The sequence below is a fragment of the Eretmochelys imbricata genome, chromosome 11 (genome assembly GCF_965152235.1).
Source record: "Eretmochelys imbricata isolate rEreImb1 chromosome 11, rEreImb1.hap1, whole genome shotgun sequence".
Lineage (NCBI taxonomy): Eukaryota > Metazoa > Chordata > Testudines > Cheloniidae > Eretmochelys > Eretmochelys imbricata.
The window spans coordinates 60248848-60270116 of record NC_135582.1 but is presented as its reverse complement, the minus strand read 5'-3'; the positions used below and the strand labels follow the sequence as shown (position 1 = coordinate 60270116).

Sequence of the window (21269 nt, the reverse complement as noted above, 5' to 3'; positions counted from 1 at the left end):
ACTGTATGCATTTTGATTATTTGTTTTCAATTAATTTTTGCTCTTAAGCTTTTGAACTAAGAAGGCAAATGAAGACTAATGTTGGGGAAGGGATGAGGATAGAGAACAACAGTTACTCCACCTGGCCCCTGCAAATGTCAGTATTTCCATTACAAATGTTGGTGCCACCACCTTTAATGATATCAAAACTCTTATAGTAACCAGATTAATTTTTTTTCATAACTTAAATCTCCTACATGTCTTCATCTTTTGATATGGCAGTATGGTATTTTATATATTCCACTAACTCTTCTGTAAGCCTTGGAGAAATCTTACATTAAATTATGCTCTAACTGGGTTTAGGCACCAAGCCAGAAACAGAATAAGAATCCAGTCTATGATTACCATGGGAATAGTTTATGACAGGGTATAAGTCCACTAGGAAAGGGTTTGTTTTTTAAATTTCATGTATGCAGTGGAGTTAGTCTTCCCACCTACCTCAGTCTCACAAAAAAAGTTATTTGCCAAGTGTCTGAACTAAGCTAAAACAATGAAAACACATTACCATCAGAGGGGATGAGCTGACTGAGAGTGGGGAAGAAATCTGTAGCTATGATCAGAGTTTCTATTATCAGTTGATCCAAATATTTTGTTGGATAGGATATTAAAGTTTAGCACAACTGAAGCCTTGGACATGAATAGTGTCCAAGAGTCAAAGTCAATGTGTATTACTTATCTTTCTCTCAGGAGACACTAATAAAAGCTAAAAGATTCAAGCATCAATATGCAATAATGCTAATACACTGAAAAAGGAGAGTTCATAGAACACCATGACTTCAAAAAAAAAAATTCACATCCTCAGTTATTTGGTTAACCATTTGATTTTGGGCGAGATTTTCCTGATATATATGGCATATTCAGTAATATCCAAAATCTACCCTCACAGCATTGGGAAGAACTGAGAATTCCAAAATATAATTTGGTATCAAATAAAATAGATGCAGATAATTGGCTGGTTTATAAGTATTTTAGAATTAGTTTAATTTCACCTTTCCATAGTAAGAAAAATATCTGAAAGAGATTTTCATGTCAGAAAGTCTATTACAGATAAAGAAATGTAATATTCAAGTTTCATATTAAACCTAACCTAGGATTAAGGGTAATAAAGTATTTAACCAAACAGCAGATCAAATGGATTTTTATTTTTTAATAAAAAAAAACATAAGGAATGTTGAAATGAGTTACCAAGACAACTAATTTTAACCTGAAGTAAAATTACTGATTTTCATTTAACTGAATTTGTGCTTATTTCATCTTTAGAATACATCAGCTTCTGCCAGTGTAATTAGAGCCCTGAAAATCTACTTTATATCTGAGGATATGCAAGGACCATGTTTGCGGATCAGATGTGGATACAAATTTTGTATCCAAACAGGGCTCTAAATATAATCCAGTACCTACTGTTTCTGCTAATAAAAGTCTGCCTGGAGGGGATTAAATGCAACTGCGTCCTCCACTCCATCTGCGTGCCCAAAATTAACCAGCACAGCACTTGGGGGACGTTTTAATGAAGGGAAAGGTAAAAGCACACAAACTGCCAACCAAGATGAATCCCCTTTGTAATACAACCACTTCTGCGATTTGTACCCCCTTACCCCAGTGAAAATGAGAATTTATCAAACCCTAAATTTATGAATTGAGACCTACATTTGGTTCATCTCACCTCTGAAATTAATTGCTGTATATATATATATATATATATATATATATATATATATATATATATATCAGTAACTTAATGATAAAGTCATTACAGAGATGTTGTAATTATCCTTAAAAACAACATTTCAAACATAGGAAATTTAGAGTTAATCTTAAATCAAATATGTTAAGACACCCCAATACCCTAACTCTGCCCTGTAGCAACATCATTAAATATACAATACTGATTAGTGCATAGCAGTGTTTGTAGTTCTAGATTAAATTTAACTGATTTTTAAAAACACATTATACATTTTTCCCCCTCATGGTATCACTACAAAACGCTTGATCATCTGTAGTTGTATTAGCCTTACAGGAGTAAGGGTAATAAAAAATTGTTTTTAAATCCATAAGGTATAAAGACATACAGAGAATAGATATGCTGAAAAAAGCAGATGCTATTTTATATTGCAGTACTGGTCACAAAAGCATTTGAAAAAAAAAAAACAACTGTTGTACCAAATACATTTTGATTAATCTTCTAGAAAAAGCACTCTAGGCTATGAGTTTTTAGTTCAACCCTAAACAGATCAAAATATGGGCCCATAATAGTAATGCTGACAGAATGACCTAGCTGAAGTTGTATAAATTGGCATCCCTGTAATGGAGAAACAGTTGAATTATTTAAAAGTTTTCTTGCAGTTTCCTTCTGAATCAGCACAACCAGTAATTCAGACCAACCAACTGATCTAGCAAAAGAATGATTTGGCTGTTTGCCATGCTCTCTCCTTGTTTAATAGGATATTGATTAAAGCTTGAATTATGTGCACTGCTAAGGATCTTTTTTTAAAGTTTACTTATGCACTGATGTTTTTATAAAAAGATTGAGAGTAATTGTATGAAGTGAAAAATGTTCATTAACTTTAGTGATGAAAACACATTTCATGATGAGTCTTTATGAATGAAAGCTATAGCTCTAAGGTATATTTTTAAATTCATTTTTAACTTATTTGTTTTATTGAAGTTGACATATAGTAAGAAATACTACATAAGTAAACATATCAAAGGCACATAAATATACATAAAATACATATACATTCAGACCTGCAGAAAGAATAGGATCGCCACGAAAGAGGGGCAGTTCACTTCTTCATACTACAAAAGTAATGACTGCTGCATATGTATTATTTTTAAAACTCCTATCAGGAATTCAACCACTTAGACAAGTTACAACATAGTCTGTGGAGCATCTTAAACATTCTTAATTATGCTGCAACAAGTTTAGGGGAGAAGTTTATTTCCAACGAAAAAGTGATTGGTTTATGTCATTTAATATAAAGGTTGATACACTAACTAGGATAAATATCTACAAATAATAATTTTGGATTATGCAGGTTCTTTGCATTGTAATCTGTTGTTTAATAGTATCTTCTTTTGGTTTTTCAGTGTAGAAATACTTAAAATATCTATACATTTTGCAAGTTAAGAGCCAATATTTTACCTCTGCCATTCCTTATCAAAGTGATGTTTGAAAGATGACTTAGGTTTGCATGCTGCTCATGACTATGGATTTGAGCAGCAGATTTATTTTCCTGAGTCTGTGCACAAGCTACAATGAAAATTAAAAAGGTTATGCCTCACCACTTCCACATGAAATGAAATGGGATTATACGAAGGAAATCTCCACAACGTGGGGTGGGTGGGTGAAATTCTGTGGCCTGCGCTGTGCAGGAGATCCAACTAGATGATCATAATGGTCCCTTCTGACCTTAGTATCTGTAAATCTGTGAACGTTTCCCTCACTGAGCATCTTCTGATCTTTCTGCCAAGGAGGAAGGGTTAGGCACCCTGTAGCATGAGTACAGAGATCTCTCCCCACAAATTTTTATGACCCCTCCCCACCAGGGGAACAATACAACCCATATGTAGATCCTGTCTCTGTCCCTCCTCACTGGCTCTGTGCTCCTAGCAGCTCCTCAACTCCATCCTGAGTTGCATGGCTCCAGTGGCACGGCCCTACCAAGGACTCCTTCTGCATGCAGATGCTTTAAGAACATCTGTGACATTTTGGGGATCAAACCAGACCAGTCAGAGGTTGCGTCAACACCTGCCCTTTAATCCTTGGTGCTTTAAATGCTTTGCTGGTGCAGCTCAGAGCTCAGACACCAAAAGCCAGCAGACAACCGTGCAGTTCCTTGAGCATCTGCGTGATGTTCAGCACTCTGACCCTGGCAGCCTGCCTACAACACAACAGCCCCACACTGGTCTCCACCAATCTCGGTTACTACTTGCAGGGTGACAGCAACACACTCCCAGGCCCGAACTTTCCCCAAACCATCTGCCCTGAACTATCCAGCCCTTTCCTGGAATACTCAGACGAGTAATAAGGTTCATTGCTCCTTTAAAGAGACTAAACCACAGCTTACTACTTTTACTGGCTTTAACAATCACTTCAATTCAAACATGTCACTGGGTTGGTTTCAATCAAAAGTAAAACAAGTTTATTAACAAGAATATAGGTTTTAAGTGAATTCAGGTACAAGGAATAAAGAAAAATGGTTACAAACAAAAACAAATAAAATACTCTTACGAGTGGCTAAGACTTAACTCAACAAGCTACAGGGTTAGCTCAAGGCAGATTTCTTACCAATCTTTCTACTTTCCAAACATGGGTGACTTTCTCTCAGTCAGGACCTTCAACACCTTATAATTCTGTGGGTTTCCCTTGTCATCCTAAGTGAAAGATGCAAAAATGGCTCTCTGTTTCCCCTTATATATCTCAGAGTCCACTGACCCCGATTAAAGAGGCAGGATGACATCATGCTGTTCTTCCCTTCCAGCGGGCTTCCCATTCCCCTGCTGATTCACATGCTAATAGGACACCCACTGTTTTGGATTTCATTATGCTTACTTTACACATTGGAGACCAGTAGATAGCTCCCTTCCCTCTTGTCTGGGGGAAAACCTGTTTATCTCTGTGTTTGGTCACAGACTTAAAAGCATAATATCAGTAAGTATTCATTATTTCTCATACAGTGTTAACACACACATTTCACAATATCAATAATCAGCATGTCACCAACTTTCATAAATGACCTTACTCAATACACTTTGTATACAATATTCATGTATTATAATTGGTTGATTGAACTCATGCTTTGAGATTTGAACCCCCTGTCTTTATAGATCAATAAACTGTGGAAATGTATTCTTAGATAGAGTTCTTTTTCTCCTGCTGGGAACAAATGCCATGGAGTCTGATGAAGACTTTGTGCTAGTTTCTCCCCTGCTAGTGATAGCTATGTTGTTACCTCCTCCCCTTGTTAGCATGATAGCTTTTATGTAAATCACAGAATCGCACAGGAGGTCATCTAGTCCAGTCGCCTGCACTCATGACAGGACTAAGTATTATCTAGACCATTTTTGACAGGTGTTTGTCTAACCTGCTCTTAAAAATCTCCAATGATGGAGATTCCACAACCTCCCTATGCAATTTATTCCAGTGCTTAACCACCCTGACAGTTAGGAAGTTTTTCCTAATGTCCAACCTAAACCTCCCTTGCTGCAATTTAAACCCACTGCTTTTTGTCCTATCCTCAGAAGTTAAGAAGAACAATTCTTCTCCTCCTCCTTGTAACAACCTTTCATGTACTTGAAAACGGTTATGTCCCCTCTCAGTCTTCTCTTCTCCAGACTAAAGAAACCTACTTTTTTCAATCTTCCCTCATAGGTCATGTTTTCTAGACCTTTCATCATTTTTGTTGCTTTTCTCTGGACTTTCTCCAATTTGTTCACATCTTTCCTGAAATGTGGTGCCCAGAATGCACAGAATATTCCAATTGAGGCCTAATCAGCACGGAGTAGAACGGAAGAATTACTTCTTGTGTCTTGCTTACAACACTCCTCCTAATACATCCCAGAAGGACGTTCACTTTTTTTTTTTGGGGGGGTGGGGGGGGGGCGGGCAACTGTTGACTCATATTTAGCTTGTGGTCCACTATGCCTCCAGATCCCTTTCCGCAGCACTCCTTCCTCAGCAGTCATTTCCCATTTTGTATGTGTGCAACTGATTGTTCCTTCCTAAGTGGAGTACTTTGCATCTGTCCTTATTGAATTTCATCCTATTTACTTCAGACCATTTCTTCAGTTCATTTTGAATTTTAATCCTATCCTCCAAAGCACATGCAACCCCTCCCAGCTTGGTATCGTCTGCAAACTTTATAAGTGTACTCTCTAAGCCATTATCTAAATAACTGATGAAGATATTGAACAGAACCAGACCCAGAACTGACCCCACTTATTATGCCCTTCCAGCATGACTCTGAACCAGATAACTACTCTCTGGGAACTGTTTTCCAACCAGTTTTGCACCCACCTTATAGTAGCTCCATCTAGGTTGCATTTCCCTAGTTTGTTTATGAGACAGTCATGCGAGACAGTATCAAAAGCTTTACTAAAGTCAAGATATACCACATCTGCCACTTCCCCCCCTATCCACAAGGCTTGTCAAAGAAAGCTATCAGATTGGTTTGACAAGATTTCTTCCTGACAAATCCATGCTGACTGCTACTTATCACCTTATTATCTTCTAGATGTTTGCAAATTGATTGCTTAATTATTTGCTCCATTATCTTTCGGGGTACAGAATGTATTTCATTGTCTCTGCCCGACAAACAAGCTGGTCAGACAAATAAATACACATTCCTTTGTCTAGAGCAGTCTGGGCTTAGGTATTGCTTGCCAAACAAATCTGAAGAACCTAATTCCAGCACAGGGGTTCTCAAACATCATTGCACCACTACCCCCTTCTAACAACAAAAATTACTACAGCACCCCAGGAGTGGGGACCGAGGCCTGAGCCCGCCCAGGCTCCGCTAACCCCAGGTGTGGGGTGGGGCAAAGCTGAAGCCCCAAGAGCTTCAGCCTCAGGCAGGGGGCCTGTAACCTCAGAGCTGAAGCTCTTGGGCTTCAGCTTTGCCCCCTAGCAAGTCTAAGCCAGCCCTGGCAACCCATTAAAACGGGGTCCTGACCCACACTTTGAGAACCGCCATTCTAGCATATACACATAACTCGCTGTACATGCCCTGTGCATACACCACACAAGAATTATCAGTGAGTTACTAGTTTTCCAATATCATCTTACACGACACTTTTCAGATATAGAATATGACAACTGTGTGTTAGTGTAGAAAGCATGTCAGGCCTGACAAGAGTTGATGACACAGAATAGTGAACCACAAATGGGTCTCCGTGTCACAACCTTCCTTAAAGGGCAATTTTTCCAGGCTGTATTATCTTTTTTTGGGTAAAATCAAAAAGTACTGCAGGGAAAATACATAAATCCTCTCTCGCTCCACCCAACTCAGCACAGGGCTGCCTGTTCTTCACTCCAAGCACAACCTGCCCAGGCCCGGCTCCCTCTACCCTCCAGACACAGAGTTCCACCCACACACAGTCCCTTCATGTGGGGTTCCTGGGGGCATACGCTGGTCTACTGTAGTTAGTTGGAATCCCAGATTTTCTCACATAACTTGTCTGTTAGAATATTAGCCTAACCCACTTGCAGGCTCCTTCCCAAAATAATAGATAATGTTGCTTCAACCCCTCCCCCTCCACGCCACAATTTTATCAATGCACTTTTAGCATACTGCTTGGGTGGTAACCAGCAAGATGATCAGGAATGTAACAGAAGGAAAAGTTTGGTGACTAAGGGAAGGAAGACATGATTGAGGGAAGGATAAAAGTGGAGTGTTTCATCTCTCACGGGTACACAGATAGTTTAACAATAAAAAGAAAAAAGCACTGAAGATGTCATCGTCATTTCTCTAGATTTTAGGAGTAGGTAGGGGGTGCCACCATAGCTTTTCCCCTCTCCCTTTCACTCCACAATTTGACCACAATGAAACTCTCACTCTTTTCTCTTCAGTATTTAAAAAAATCCATTCTTTCCTTCCTATCTCAACATCCAATCACTCTTCCATACCCTAATCATGTCCTCCTCATGTGTTTTTTGTGATTAATTTAGCCTTTCTACCATCCATCCAAAAACATGCCTGCCAAAATCCTCTTTCTTGTCCAACATTTTGACTATATCAGCTCCCTTTTGAAATCTTTAACTGGTTCCTTAAAGCAGTACACACTAAAGCTATGTCTACACTACCATGGTAAAGTGGACCTACACTACACAACTCCAGCTACATGAATAATGTAGCTGGATTCAACATACCTTAGGTCGAGTTACCGCGGGGTCTACACCACGGTGGGTCAACGTGAGAAAATCTCCGATCAATTTACCTTACTCGTCTCGTCGAGGGTAGAGTACAGGGGGTCGACTGGAGAGAGATCTGCAGTCAATTCGGCAGGTCTTTACAAGACTCGCTAAATCGACCACTGATGGATCGATCTCAGAGCGTCAATCCCTGCCGTAGTATAGACCTGCCCTAAGTCCTAACTTCTTGTGCTTTCTGTCAAGGCTCTACATCACACAGCCTGACAGTATTCCCCTTGGACCCTGCCACTCCATGAGTGACACCAATTACAACATCCCTTTCATCATCTACTCTTACAAATACCTCTGTGCTTTCTTCCATTGGAATCCACTCAAAGTCATTTGCCAAGCTACCTCCCTTTTTATTGAAAAAAATATATATATATTTTAATTTTTAATTGTGGAACCATGAAGATGTTCCTTACTGAATAGTTGCATATTCTCCTTCCTCATCCTTCTACTGTAAGTTTCTGAAATTCTCTTGCTGTCACATCATACTTAGACCACGTACTCTTCTGTGCATATTCTAGACAATTTTTGTGAGGCACAAAGTTCATTTTAGTGCGCTGCAAAAATAATCAAAGGTTCGTTTTGTTTGTTTTGCATGCAAAACATGCTGCATTATTTCACTGGCCTACCCTTAAAATGAAGGAAATTAAACCTTCTAACAACATCATTAGCAATATGTGGACCAAGAGCTTCTGACAGGAAACAATGGAAGCAAAAAAAATATTTTACCTTTTTAACTCTTGTAAATTTACTATGAAACATACAGGTAAATATTTTAAACAATTAGGTAAGACCGATGTTGTAAGAAAGAGGGTAGCCAAATAATTGCTGTTAGGTGCAATAGTGTGATTGTATAATAACTACACTTCAGTTAAGCCAGATGTACATCAAAAGCCAAATCCAGCATAGAGAAGTTAAATAATTTACATTTAATGAATACGTATTAGATGAACTATTTGAAAAAAGGAAAGTGGTACTAACGATTCAATGTCAGCATAAAGTGAGTGTCTAATTTGCAAATATTAAAATTATAATTTAGCAGTAACAGATTAGTATACTTGTCTGTTACCCACAGGTCATAGCTATACTTCACAAAAGTAGCTATGTTTATTATAAAATGTCCCTACAGTATCTAGAATTCATAACAGAGTCAGGGACTTTACCTCATGTGCTGTACAGAGAAATCATACAAAGCCAACAAAATAGCAGGCAGGATATTGGAAATAATTTCAGCATCCAAACCCCTACTTCATACTACTGTAGAAATAAGCTGCTTTCAGATCTTACCCACCCATTTAGTTTCCCAGATGCTTTTGTACTAGTCCACAAACCACAATATGAACAGAGTATTATGAGTAAGTTTTTAGCTTCTTAATTAAGTCCTACCAAAATATCATAAACAAACCAGTCCCACAATACCAGCCATCAGTGTATGTACTATAACTCAGTTTGTCTGCCAACAGAAATAGGAGACATGAAGTATACATATCTATTTCAATCATGGCAGCTGCTCTAGCTGCAGTTTCTTGCCCAAGTGATTACAGCAGGAAATTTATGTCTACATTGCAATAGAAGACCCACAGCATGGCCACAGCTGACCCAGGACAGCTGACTCGGGTTTGCGAGGCTCGGACTGCAGGCCTATAAATTGCAGTGTAGACGTTCTAACTTGGGCTGGAGTCCGGGTTCCAGAAACCTGGTGAGGGAGGTGGATCTCAGAGCCCAGGCTCCAGTCCAAGCTGGAACGTCTACACTGCTATTTTTTAAACCATGCAACCCCCCACTCCAAACCCTAGTTAACTGTCCCAGGCTCTTGAGACTCAGTGCCACAGGTTTTTTTTTTATTCCAATATAGATGTAAGAGAAGAGCTTTAAGAACATTCAGACATAAGAATGTAACACTGTGATGGTATCTATACCAACTTCCTTAAATAGCTGCTTTTGTTCTTAATCTGATTGCCAATTAAAATATTACTTTTATACAGAAGAACTGCTCATTATCAGAGTATTTACTTTGCACTGGTAGTTCCAATATTCTGAAGGTTCACCCATTTAACCTAGGAGATTACACACCTCAAGAAAGTATGCCTGCTACAATTTTCAGTTTTATTTAATTATTAATATATTGCCACTATGTAACAATCCCAGCTCAGAGGAATGACTAAAAATTAAATTAAAAGCTATATTAGAGAATGGCAAGCAGAAGATTAATCCTTGAATAAGTAACATCCTTGTCTTCAAATAAACAGAAAAGGAGAAAAGAGAGTCTTAGTGATGGTCATAAAGGGAAGGGTAACCACCTTTAAATCCCTCCTGGCCAGAGGCAAAACCCTTTCACCTGTAAAGGGTTAAGAAGCTAAGATAACCTCACTGGCACCTGACCAAATGACCAATGAGGAGACAAGATACTTTCAAAGCTGGGGGATGTGTCTGTCTGATGCTTTTGCCGGGAACAGATCAAGAATACAGCTCAGAACTCCTGTAAAAAGTTAGTAAGTAATCTAGCTAGAAATGCATTAGATTTCCTTTTGTTTAATGGCTGGTAAAATAGGCTGTGCTGAATGGAATGTATATTCCTGTTTTTGTGTCTTTTTGTAACTTAAGGTTTTGCCTAGAGGGATTCTCTATGTTTTGCATCTGATTACCCTGTAAGGTATTTACCATCCTGATTTTACAGAGGTGATTCTTTTACTTTTTCTTCAATTTAAATTCTTCTTTTAAGAACCTGATTGCTTTTTTCATTGTTCTTAAGATCCAAGGATTTGGGTCTGTGTTCACCTGTACAAATTGGTGAGGATTTTTACCAAGCCTTCCCCAGGAAAAGGGGTGTAGGGCTTGGGGGGATATTTTGGAGGGAAGACGTCTTCAAGTGGGCTCTTTCCCTGTTCTTTGTTTAACATGCTTGGTGGTAGCAGCATAGGGTTCAAGGACAAGGGAAAGTTTGTACCTTGAGGAAGTTTTTAACCTAAGCTGGTAAGAATAAGCTTAAGGGTCTTTCATGCAGGTCCCCACATCTGTACCCTAGAGTTCAGAGTGGGGAAGGAACCTTGACAGTGATATATTCAAAACAAGTTTTACATTTAAAGGAAAATTATATTTATAATGTTTGGTCTCGAGTACAGATTCTGCATGAACAGATAAGATCACTGAAAAAGCATAATAATTGGATATGTGATGATATATTTGGTAAGTGTTTCACAACTAGAGTCTAAATATACTGCAGCTCTGAGAAGCACAAAAAAATAAAAAGCAAAGATTGCTAAAAATCTTAAAAACTAATAAATAAGAGCTTCTGAATCTGACTCCTAAATAAGAGCTTCTAAATCTGTGCCTGCAAAGCAAAAAATAAATAAATAAATAAAAATAAAAAAAACAAAAACACTACACCTATTACCCCCCAGAAATGCAGAAGAGGCTTCTTCAATCAGCAAAGCCTACTTGTACACGAATGGGGTACCTGCTACCAAAAAACACTGGCCTAGTTTTGGCGCACTTTCTTTAAAGAAGCTCTGCAGAAACTGTCCAATCTCTCTCTCAGCAGAATATCATAATATTGTGAATAAAATCAGTCCATAACTAACAAAAGCACCAACAAAGGTTAACAGTAGGTGGCTAAACATTCAATACCAGGACCCCATGTTATATAATATAGTCAATGATGTTGGATCCTAAATGAACCATAACCACTCAGGAAAGTAATCCAAGCATCCTTGTGTTCATAGAGAGAAATGAAAACCTCTGCTGAATGTGCAGTGATAGTCAAAAAACAAGAAAAACATTAGGATACATAAAGAATAGGATTAAAAGATACTGAAAACGCTATAATGCTATTATAGAAATCTGTTTACTCCTGACCTGGAACAGTGTGTTGAGCTCTGATAATCCCATGTGATAAAAGATGGGACAGAAATAAAAGGGGTACACTAATGTGCCATGAAAGTTAGCCACATAAAGAGATTTCAGTATAAGAGACCGCAAAAACTGGGAATGGTTAAGGAGAAGAGAAGACTAAGATGGGACATGAGGAATATAAAATATTGAAGGGTATATACATAAGTCAGGTGCCCCTACTTATCATTTACAGTCTCATAATACAAGAATAAGGGAACATTCAATGAGATTGAAAGGCAATATATCTGAAACTGATAAATGAAAAAACACAAACACCCTGTGGAACTCATTGCCATAATATACAGGCCAAAAGCTCAGTAGGATTCTTAAAAAGATTTGATGTTTATATGAATGGATCATATCACATTCAGATTTGTGTGTTAGAGAGAAGGGAATAAATCTTATTTTAAGGGTTAAGCCCCCAAAAGTTCATTAACAACCAGGTTAAGGTTATTCAAGTGCATATACCACTAACAAAACTGCAAAAGAACTAGTTAAATCTTCATCCAACCCTTGCAACCTACAATTATGATTTCTTTGTCTCCACAAGGCCTAACCCACATCCCCCCCTATACACATACAACCTTTCTCTACCTCCATGCAAGATGTTCAACCTGTTATTCAATGTCATTAGAAACAGATGTTTTGTATTTGTTCATGACACTGAATTGGGTCTGCGTTGATAAGTGCATATTGTGTAGATTCGTAGCGAATGGTTGTGTTGTTGTGTATCGTGCTGGATGATTGTTAATAGAAGGAAATGTTTGATTTTTTTTTTAATGGAAATGGTTTTAATAGCATTTATCATTTTGGTAGACACTGTTTATAATTTTGCAGTAGTGTTATATAGACAAGATACAGTTAGTATGGTGTTGTATTTTGTTTTTTTCCAATAGCTCATATTTGCAGTCAGTCAAGCAAGGGGCAGGGATTTCAGACACAGGGAGGCTGAGCAAAGATGTGAAGGGATCACAAGGGAGAAGAAAGGGAGCACAGTACCCAGCCTCTGCACTGAGACATTCATGTGGCAGCACCATGAGGAGCACTGCAGTACCAACTCAGCTCTTTGCCGTGCTGAGGGAGTTGAGTATCTGTACAGCAGTCCCTTAGTGCAAAGGCACTAGGCTCCATCCCATCAGGACCCAGGTCCCCTGCACAGTTGCAGACCTCCACATTCTTCCCATACATAACCTCACTCCCCTCTCATCTCTACATTTCTACCCTCAAAACACAGCTCAACTCCTCATGCCTCCAAGTTCCCTCTTAATCTGCCTACCTCTCTTCCATCTTTATTCACATGCACCCAGACTCTGCTCACTTCTGTGGCACTCCATACCACTTGCTGCCTGGCCTGCCTCCAAACTCTGTGAGGAATTGACCTGGTGAATCATGTTGGCAGCACCAGAAACCAGAAGTAACTGACAGAATTTGACATTTGTCTCATCTTGGCATTGCTCAATTAGATTGTCCAGAATAAAGAGACTGACTCAGTGTTTAATATTACGATTTCAGAAGCCTCTCTGCCTAAAATGTTATCAGAATGTGTGTGAGAAAAATTTGGAGTTTGTCAAGACTGGTTGTTTAGCTAGAAGAACCCAAAGAAATATTCAGAAACTGAGCAAGAGGGGAGCATTTTTAAAATACATCCTCTGAATAGTAATATTAACTGAAAGATTTATAAAAAATTCAAATATCTTGTGAAGAATTGTTGTGCCAAATGTGAAGACTAAACAAAACCAAGGCATACAACAAAGTGTTTTTAATCCTATTTTACTTCCAAAACCTCAACATAATTTTACAGAGTTGCCACTGATAACAAACCCTCATGTTTTAGGGGAAAAGCCAACCATAGCTTTTTTGTGCCTTCCTCTGAAACATCTCACAGTAGCACCTGCACTTAACGAAATACTGGGCTAGATGGACTAGCCTGCTCTAGTATAATAATTCTTATGCTAAAAATATCAATAGAGACTGCTGTATTTAAACAAGTTTTTGGTTGTTTGTTTTTAAGAACAGATTATCGTGACTTCTTCCTTTTCTTGATATTATAAAGGTAAATAAAACTGACTTAAGTCTGAGAAAAAGAAAAATGAGCATCAGTTTCACTAAATCCAGAGGACTAGACAAAATGCTTACTAAGACAGTCAAAGCTGCAAACAAGCTGTGCTCGTGTTCCTATAAGGCTGAGAACCATTATCCATCATAACTGTTGTTTCTCTTTCATTCCAGGTTAAGCATTTTGTTCTCAATGATCTTTATGCAGCCATTCATACAAGCCCCTTTTGCACTGGCCAGGGAAATTGTATTAGCACCTTTCCAAGAGGATTCATGTTTAAGGCACACCCATCCACTTTAAATCTAGTAAATCTTAAAGAATGAATTACAAGGCCTCCTGGCATAGAACCGAAGCACTTCAATGAGTACCTCTAATTTCTGTGATTTCACAATCACATTTTAAAATGTTCTCTCTCCTCTTGCTGCATGAAAGACAAATAAGAAGGGTACTGGTTTCCTGACTCTACAGAGGAAACAGTGAAGCTGACTGCACAAAGTGCTGAAAAAAAGCACAAAGAAAAAACTTGACGAAAATATTCTTCTCTAGTCTATTTCAGTTATATTAAAGATTGGTGTTAATATGTAAAAAAATTCAAATAGCAGTGAGTTTTTTTTAAGTTGATGTCCCTTTTAGGCAATATTTGCTAAAAAAGTAACAAGGCCAGACAACCCCTCTTCTGCAAAAAAATAAAAGCAAACATCGCAGAGGCTCGGCTCCAGTGAAAAAGGAAAACTCAGCTAAATTCCCCTGATCTCTTCGTCCAGGGCAAAGTAGTGAAGTTTTCCCTATATCAGATCAAAATAAGCAGGAGACTCAGCTACCCAGTTACCCCTGGATGTCTAGAGGGCAGGGCCATTCACACAGAAGCACTGTCTCAAGGAAGCACTGCTCTGTTCTCTGGCGCCTTGGCAACATGACTTCTGAAATCACAGCTGACACACAGAAATCACCATTAAAGGAGGGGCTGGTACATTCAGAGTAAGGCCTCAGAAAAGTTAATCAATACCTACTTTAATGTGGGGGAAGGGCTTATGTACTAACCTACCCTCAAGTGTACCAATTGTATCCCTCAAGCAAGTAGAGTGGTTCTGTCTGCCAGACTAACTCTTTTTGAACAAGTTCCCATCTCTAACCATCAAAAATTGGATTTCCTGACTACTACTCAAATGAGAAAGGAAAGATCCAATGGCCACAGGCAATGGGCAGAGCCCTACCAAATTCACAGCCCATTTTGGTCAATTTCACGGTCATAGGCTTTTAAAAGTCATAAATTTCATGATTCCAGCTATTTAAATCTGAAAATTCATGGTGTTGTAGTTGTAGGAGTCCTGACCCGAAAGGAGTTGGGGGGGGGGGTCACAAGGTTATTACGAGGCAGAGGGTGTTGCAGTACTGCCACACTTACTTCTGCACTGCCTTCAGAGCTGGGCGGCTGGAGAGTGAAAGCTACTGATGGGCCCAGCTCTGCAGGCAGCAGCACAGAAGTAAGGGTGGCAATACCATACCATGCCATCCTTACTTCTGCGCTGCTTCTGGTGGCGGTGCTGCCTTCAAAGCTAAGCAGCTGCTGGCCCGGAGCCCAGCTCTGAATGCAGAGCCACCGCCAGCAGCAGCACAGAAGTAAGGATGGCATGGTATGGTATTTCCACTCTTACTTCTGCACTGCTGCTGATGAGATGCTGCCTTCAGAGCTGGGCACCAGGCCAACAGCCACTGCTCTCCAGCCACCCAGCGCTGAAAGGCAGCACAGAAGTAAGGGTGACTCCCCTAAAATAACCTTGCAACCCCTCTGCAACTCCCTTTTGGGTCAGGGCCCCCAATTTGAGAAACGCTGGTCTCCCCCATGCACACTTATAGTTTAGGGTAAAAGCATACAAAAGACCAGATTTCACGAAGGGAGACCAGATTTCACAGTCTGTGACACATTTTTCACGGCTGTGAATTTGACGGGGCCCTAGCAATGGGCACATCTATGGCAAAACAGCAGGGATCTGGAGTAGAGATGATTTCAGGCAACCACTTTGATATACAAGATCAATAGTCCACACAGGAGGACACCATTTTAGATTATGAGTCAGAAATACTGCTCACTAGAGAAATTGAATTTAATGGCTAATCTGTCCCACCTCTCACAATTTCACATTTGGGATTAAAATTTTGAAACACTGAGGAAGCTAACTTTCTAAGCAGAACAAGACAAGACTGCCCCAATTCATTCATTTTAAAATTTTAAAACATTATTTTAATTGCTTTTAAAAATACTTCAATCATTACTTTACAGTACTTTAGCTTTTTAATATTAATAATTGAGACAAAGAACTATGCAGATAAAGACCAACAGATTTCTTAAAGATGTCCTAAAAAGGCACAAACCCATTTTTTTTCTAGTATTTTCTGATTTTAGCAATAAACAAAAAATTTGAAGTGCAATTTCTTGAGGATTATACATCACGGATACCAAGGTAGTGAAACTGATTGATTTAGAGGGGAAGTGATTTTTATTCAGACTATTAAATAAATGCTATCAAAAACAAAAGCTTTAACAAAAGCCACACAAGAAAAGTTCTCAAGTATTCAATACCCATTCCTCTTCAATTACGGTCCCAGGATATAAGAGTCATCCAAAAAGTCCTCCAACAAAAAAAGGGGAAGATTCAATATGATTGATATTTCTAAAGAAAAGAAGTGTGAGGAAGAATGTCAAGCCTTCTTTATACAAAATAAAACTAAATAAAAGTGGCATAAACCCAATTTTTCCCTTCCCTTCATAGGTCATCTTTAAAAGCTTGATCAACACTTGGTTGAGACTTTTTCCCCTCACAGTAGCATTACTCTTTAGAGGGAGGGCTATACAAGTTTAATAGAAGAATACTGGACACTTAAGATCTGTAGAGATTTTATACAGGAAGGTGGCAGATTTAGTCACTGTGACTGGACAGGAAGAATTCTGAGTCTTCAGTTATACATATTTATTAGGTTCAGATGTCATTTCAGAAAAGAAAAATCACAGGGGGAGCGGCAATTGTGTCAGCATATAGAATACTATATGTGATTATATTATACCCTGCAAAGTCCAGGGGGAAGAGAGGGGGCAAGAAATGGAAGATATCATGGAGCATATAGACCTATGAAAAGTCGGGGGGGGGGGGGCGCGAGGACTTACCCCACAGCAAATTAAGCCCTTCAAATATTAAATGGACAGGAAGTGCCCTACCTACCATCTCCTTTTCTGCATACAGTATTCCAGATAAGAGTGAACCATAGACTTCTAATGCCATTGTTTTATGTTCCACCCCATTTCTTAGGCTCCTAATACCTTTCCTTGTTTAGACTATAGCTGCAAAGGTCTTTACTGAGCTGTCCTTGAAGGATGCCTAGATATTTTTCCTAAGTTGATACTCAATTACTCATATGCCTTATAAAGTTTTAAATTAAAATTTTCCCTTCACTGTGCCTTACTTCACAATCATCAACAATGCATTTCACCTACTATCGTCTTATCCATTCACTAGGTCAGCCATATTGTGGGACATTAATGAAGGATTTCAGAGCTGCACAGGGCCAAAAGTATACACTCAGATGTGAATGCACAGCTCCTAGTTTCAGGGAAGTGGGGGAGAGGGTCATTCACATACATATAAGGGTAGACCTTCACGTAGTGTGGTTTCCTAGGTTTCTTTTCTGAAATACACTGTTTAAATTTAGAGTCAAGCTTTAGAATGGTTATATTAGCTAAATCTCAAAACATTAGCATATTCTTCAACATGGTTGTCATCGAGACTTTTTAAGCTGTACAGAACTTTTGTATTGTACATATTATCAGCAGAAGTATTATACAGCCATAATGTGAAAATGAGTTCCTATTCATGCATTTCACAAGATGACCAAAGAATGTGACATGATTATCAGTCTGTACAAGACAAACCCAGGACTGAAGTAGCAGTGATTATGACAGGTCAGAATTGAGGCGAAATTGGCAAAGCTCACTAAGTAGGCTTGTAGGCACCTGCCCCATCCCCTGCCTGGCTCAGATCAGTACTATTAAACCTTCACTCTCAACAGTACAAAGAAAAATTAACTCATAAACATTTAACAAAGTAATTAAATGAGAAACAGAACTATTTTTTTTAAGTTTCACATTTAAGAGACAAGGTTAGATAATTGGTATTAAAATGTATATGACTCTGAAATATCCCAAGCTTTTGACCTTGAAAGGTTTATTCTTCAAAGAAATCCTCTTACCAAGCTATCACAGAAAAACACAGTAGATATGGATCTAAAATGTCAAGGACAGGCAAAAGTCAGGCTGATGCAGGAAAGTGCTCCATATCAATTATTTCAGTTCAATATTTCCCCAAAGAAAGCCTTTTATAAAATGGAAGACTATCCATTCTTAGTAAAGCAATGGAGAAACTGACCAAACACGTCTAATTCACAGTATTATTCTACTAGCAAAGAGACTATTTTGAACACTGACCAAAATGCATTTAAAAATTAATTAATTTAAAAAAAACAAACAAAAAAGGATGTGACCAACTACCAATCTTCTTATGCCATCTTCACAAGAAACTGCACATTTTTCTATTATCCTATATCTGAGGATCACAGTAGATTATAAAAAGAATGCTGGGAAGATTGAGCATTCTACACTAGTTTCTGAGTGGAAAGAAAGATACCAAGGTACTATGAATCTTCCAAAAACCATTAAAAGTATATAGAACGGAGGAATAACTATTAGCACCTAATAAACCTGGGTAGCACTTCAGAGAGTCCCTCATGCTAATCTGTCACAATGACCAAAAGCCAATGGATGCAAGGGCTATATACTGTTCCAATCTCATGGCAAATTGTTCTGTGCATCTAACACTGAGCTTCAAAAAATTTAAAATAGAGCATTTTTTCAAAAATATTAGATTTACTGTAGGAAAATGAAACCTTTAACATTATGTATACTCAGATCTTGCAGTATTCCTCATCACTGTCTTATTTTACTATTCTATAAATAACATAATTGTGAAAAAAATCATTTCTGTTTCAAGCTCCAAGAAATATGCATTATTAATAAGTCCATTTTCCCTAAAAGATGTATCAAATGTTGTAGTTATATTGCCCCTAATAGCATCGATGTTAGCAAAATAAAAAATGGCTGTGCCCAAAGACCCCATTAGCAAGCAGACATAGCTCTTTCTTGTGATTAAATTGTATTTTAAAAATTCTGGCATTACCTCACAAAGATGTTAAACATTTCATAGGAAAAAAACCCACCACCCCAAATTATCCTTTTTTTAAAAAAAAAAAAAAGGAGAGAGAGAACAAGCCATTAACCAGCATGAACAGACCAAGAGAAAATAAACCTCAGCTGCAGATTGGGTTCCTTTATACAAAAAGCATGTTTTATTCTCAAATATGGTCCTCACTTAAAAATATGGTCTCAAATATGGTCCTCACTTAAAACCATTATCACACTTCACTGAGACACACATACTACTGTTTAATGGGTCACAGATATACTGAAATACTGCCGGACCCCACCCCCTTTCCTCTGCCAAAATGGCAAGTATATTACACCCGGTGGCTACTTACCAGCCGCAGTGCTGAGCAGCAGGGTGGCACTGGAGAGCAAGAGCACCCGCAAAAGGTGCTGCAGAGAGGCACTCATACCTGAGGAAGCCAAAGAAGGAGGCAGAAGGGAAAAAAATACCGAAAGGAGGAATTTCCTCCCTTTTCTAAACAATCTTAAAACTCTCTTGGATCACAATCCAGTCTGGAAGGGCAAACGGCAGATGACAGGAGCTGTCTGAGGTCTTACTCCATTACACGTATCTGTCTTCATGCCTCGGGACTTGGCTCCTCTTCTTTCTAACGACCATAGAAAAGGGAGGTTTTGTCTCCAAACCAAGGTGCATTTCCCTTCCCCTAGGTGAGCAGCTACTCTTGCGGTCACACCGGAAACCCAGACTATTTCCCACGCAACTTCACGATATCAAAGAAGCATCCAGGTTTGGCATGAAACATATCCAGGGGTGAGGGGGAATCGACAGCAACGGTCACCTCTGGAGCCTCCTTACTCGGCCCTGGCTACGCGGAACAAGCTCTGAAGAAGACGGGGGCCAGAGACGCCTCCCATCCCGTGGACGGTCTCGGTCTGCCTTCACCCTCTTCCGTGTCTCGTAACGAGGAGAGGCGCCCTCAGTCACTTCCACGGACAGGCTGCGCCTTGGCCCATCTGGGCTCTTCAGCCGCACAGGACTCGAGCGCAGCCCTCGCCCCTCCGAAGGGAGGGCGCCCGCCCGGGTGCCTCCAACTAAGCAATGGCTCAGGCTCCAGTTCCTGCTCGCCGCCGGCCGGGAGAGCGACAGAGGCCCCTCTCCCTCCTCCTCCTCCTCCTCCTCCTCCCGTCTCCTCCTCGCCCCTTCCCCCGCCGTCGGCGGGCAGCGCTGCTCCGCCTAGAGAGACCCCGCGAGGGACGTCCCGGGGCTTCCGCCGGCGGTCCCGGGCTGCGGGGTGCCCCCGGGGCGGGAGCGGAGCCCGGCGCCTTCCCACAGGCTGACTCCCCCGCGCGGCAGCTCCTGCTCCCTGCCCTCGCCCTCCACAGACGGGCTCGGCCAGGAGAGGTGCGGGGGATTCACACGCGTCGCCTCCCAGCCCCGGCTGGCTCCTGCTCGCGCCCCGTTGCCAGCCCAGACACAAAGGGGAGTCGCTGCTAACTGCCAGTCTGGGCTCCCGGCCCCCGCCTCTTCCACCGCCCGCCCTCCTGGCCCCGCCCCGTTTGCCTCGTACCTAGCCTGCCTCGTCAACGGCCGCGCTGGCCGCCGCACGCCACGCCCTCTTTCCGAGCGCCCTGATCATAGAGTGGGCCTCCAGGTAGCTAGAGAGGGGCCGCGGCACCGCCCCCTCAGTCTCTGTACGGGGGGGAGAAGGGTGCTCACAGGGGAGTTTGCCGCGCCCCTCCCGCACCGCCATCTTTGTGGAGAATTGTGCGTTTGCCAGATTGCGGCCTTGAGAAAAAGTGCGTGGGCGGGTGGGCTGGAGGAGGCGCTGGCCGGTTTCTTCATAGCAGTAGCTGCAGCGCTGTTTGCGGAGCACGGTTTGAAAGCATCTTCTGCAGGCCAGGAGCTCGCTCTCTCTAGTGTGCAGCAGCCCCTGGCTGAGATTTCCCCCGCAGGGATGTTTCAACGCCATGTTCTGTAGTGAGAAATTAAAAAGAACAAGACAGCCATATTCTTGCTCCTTCACATCCATGGCTGCAGGGGCAAGGCATTTTCTATGCGGGCTCTTTGCCTCTGGAGTGCACGCTCTTGCATACACACTATCAGAGCCTGGAGTTTAACCTGGCCACGTTGTGAAGCTCCTCTTTCCTCCCTG

At 40.4% G+C, this 21269-nt stretch overlaps 1 protein-coding gene across 1 annotated transcript in view; it reads right to left on the bottom strand.

The window, feature by feature from the left end:
* Positions 1 to 20245, bottom strand: part of BMPR2 (bone morphogenetic protein receptor type 2) — a 178215-nt gene extending 157970 nt beyond the window's left edge. Inside the window, exon 1 of the mRNA XM_077830120.1 lies at positions 19488 to 20245. Within this exon, the coding sequence (XP_077686246.1) occupies positions 19488 to 19563 (76 nt within the window). The 5' untranslated portion in view covers positions 19564 to 20245. The remainder of the gene's footprint in view (positions 1 to 19487) is intronic.
* Between the last annotated feature and the right edge of the window lie 1024 nt (positions 20246 to 21269).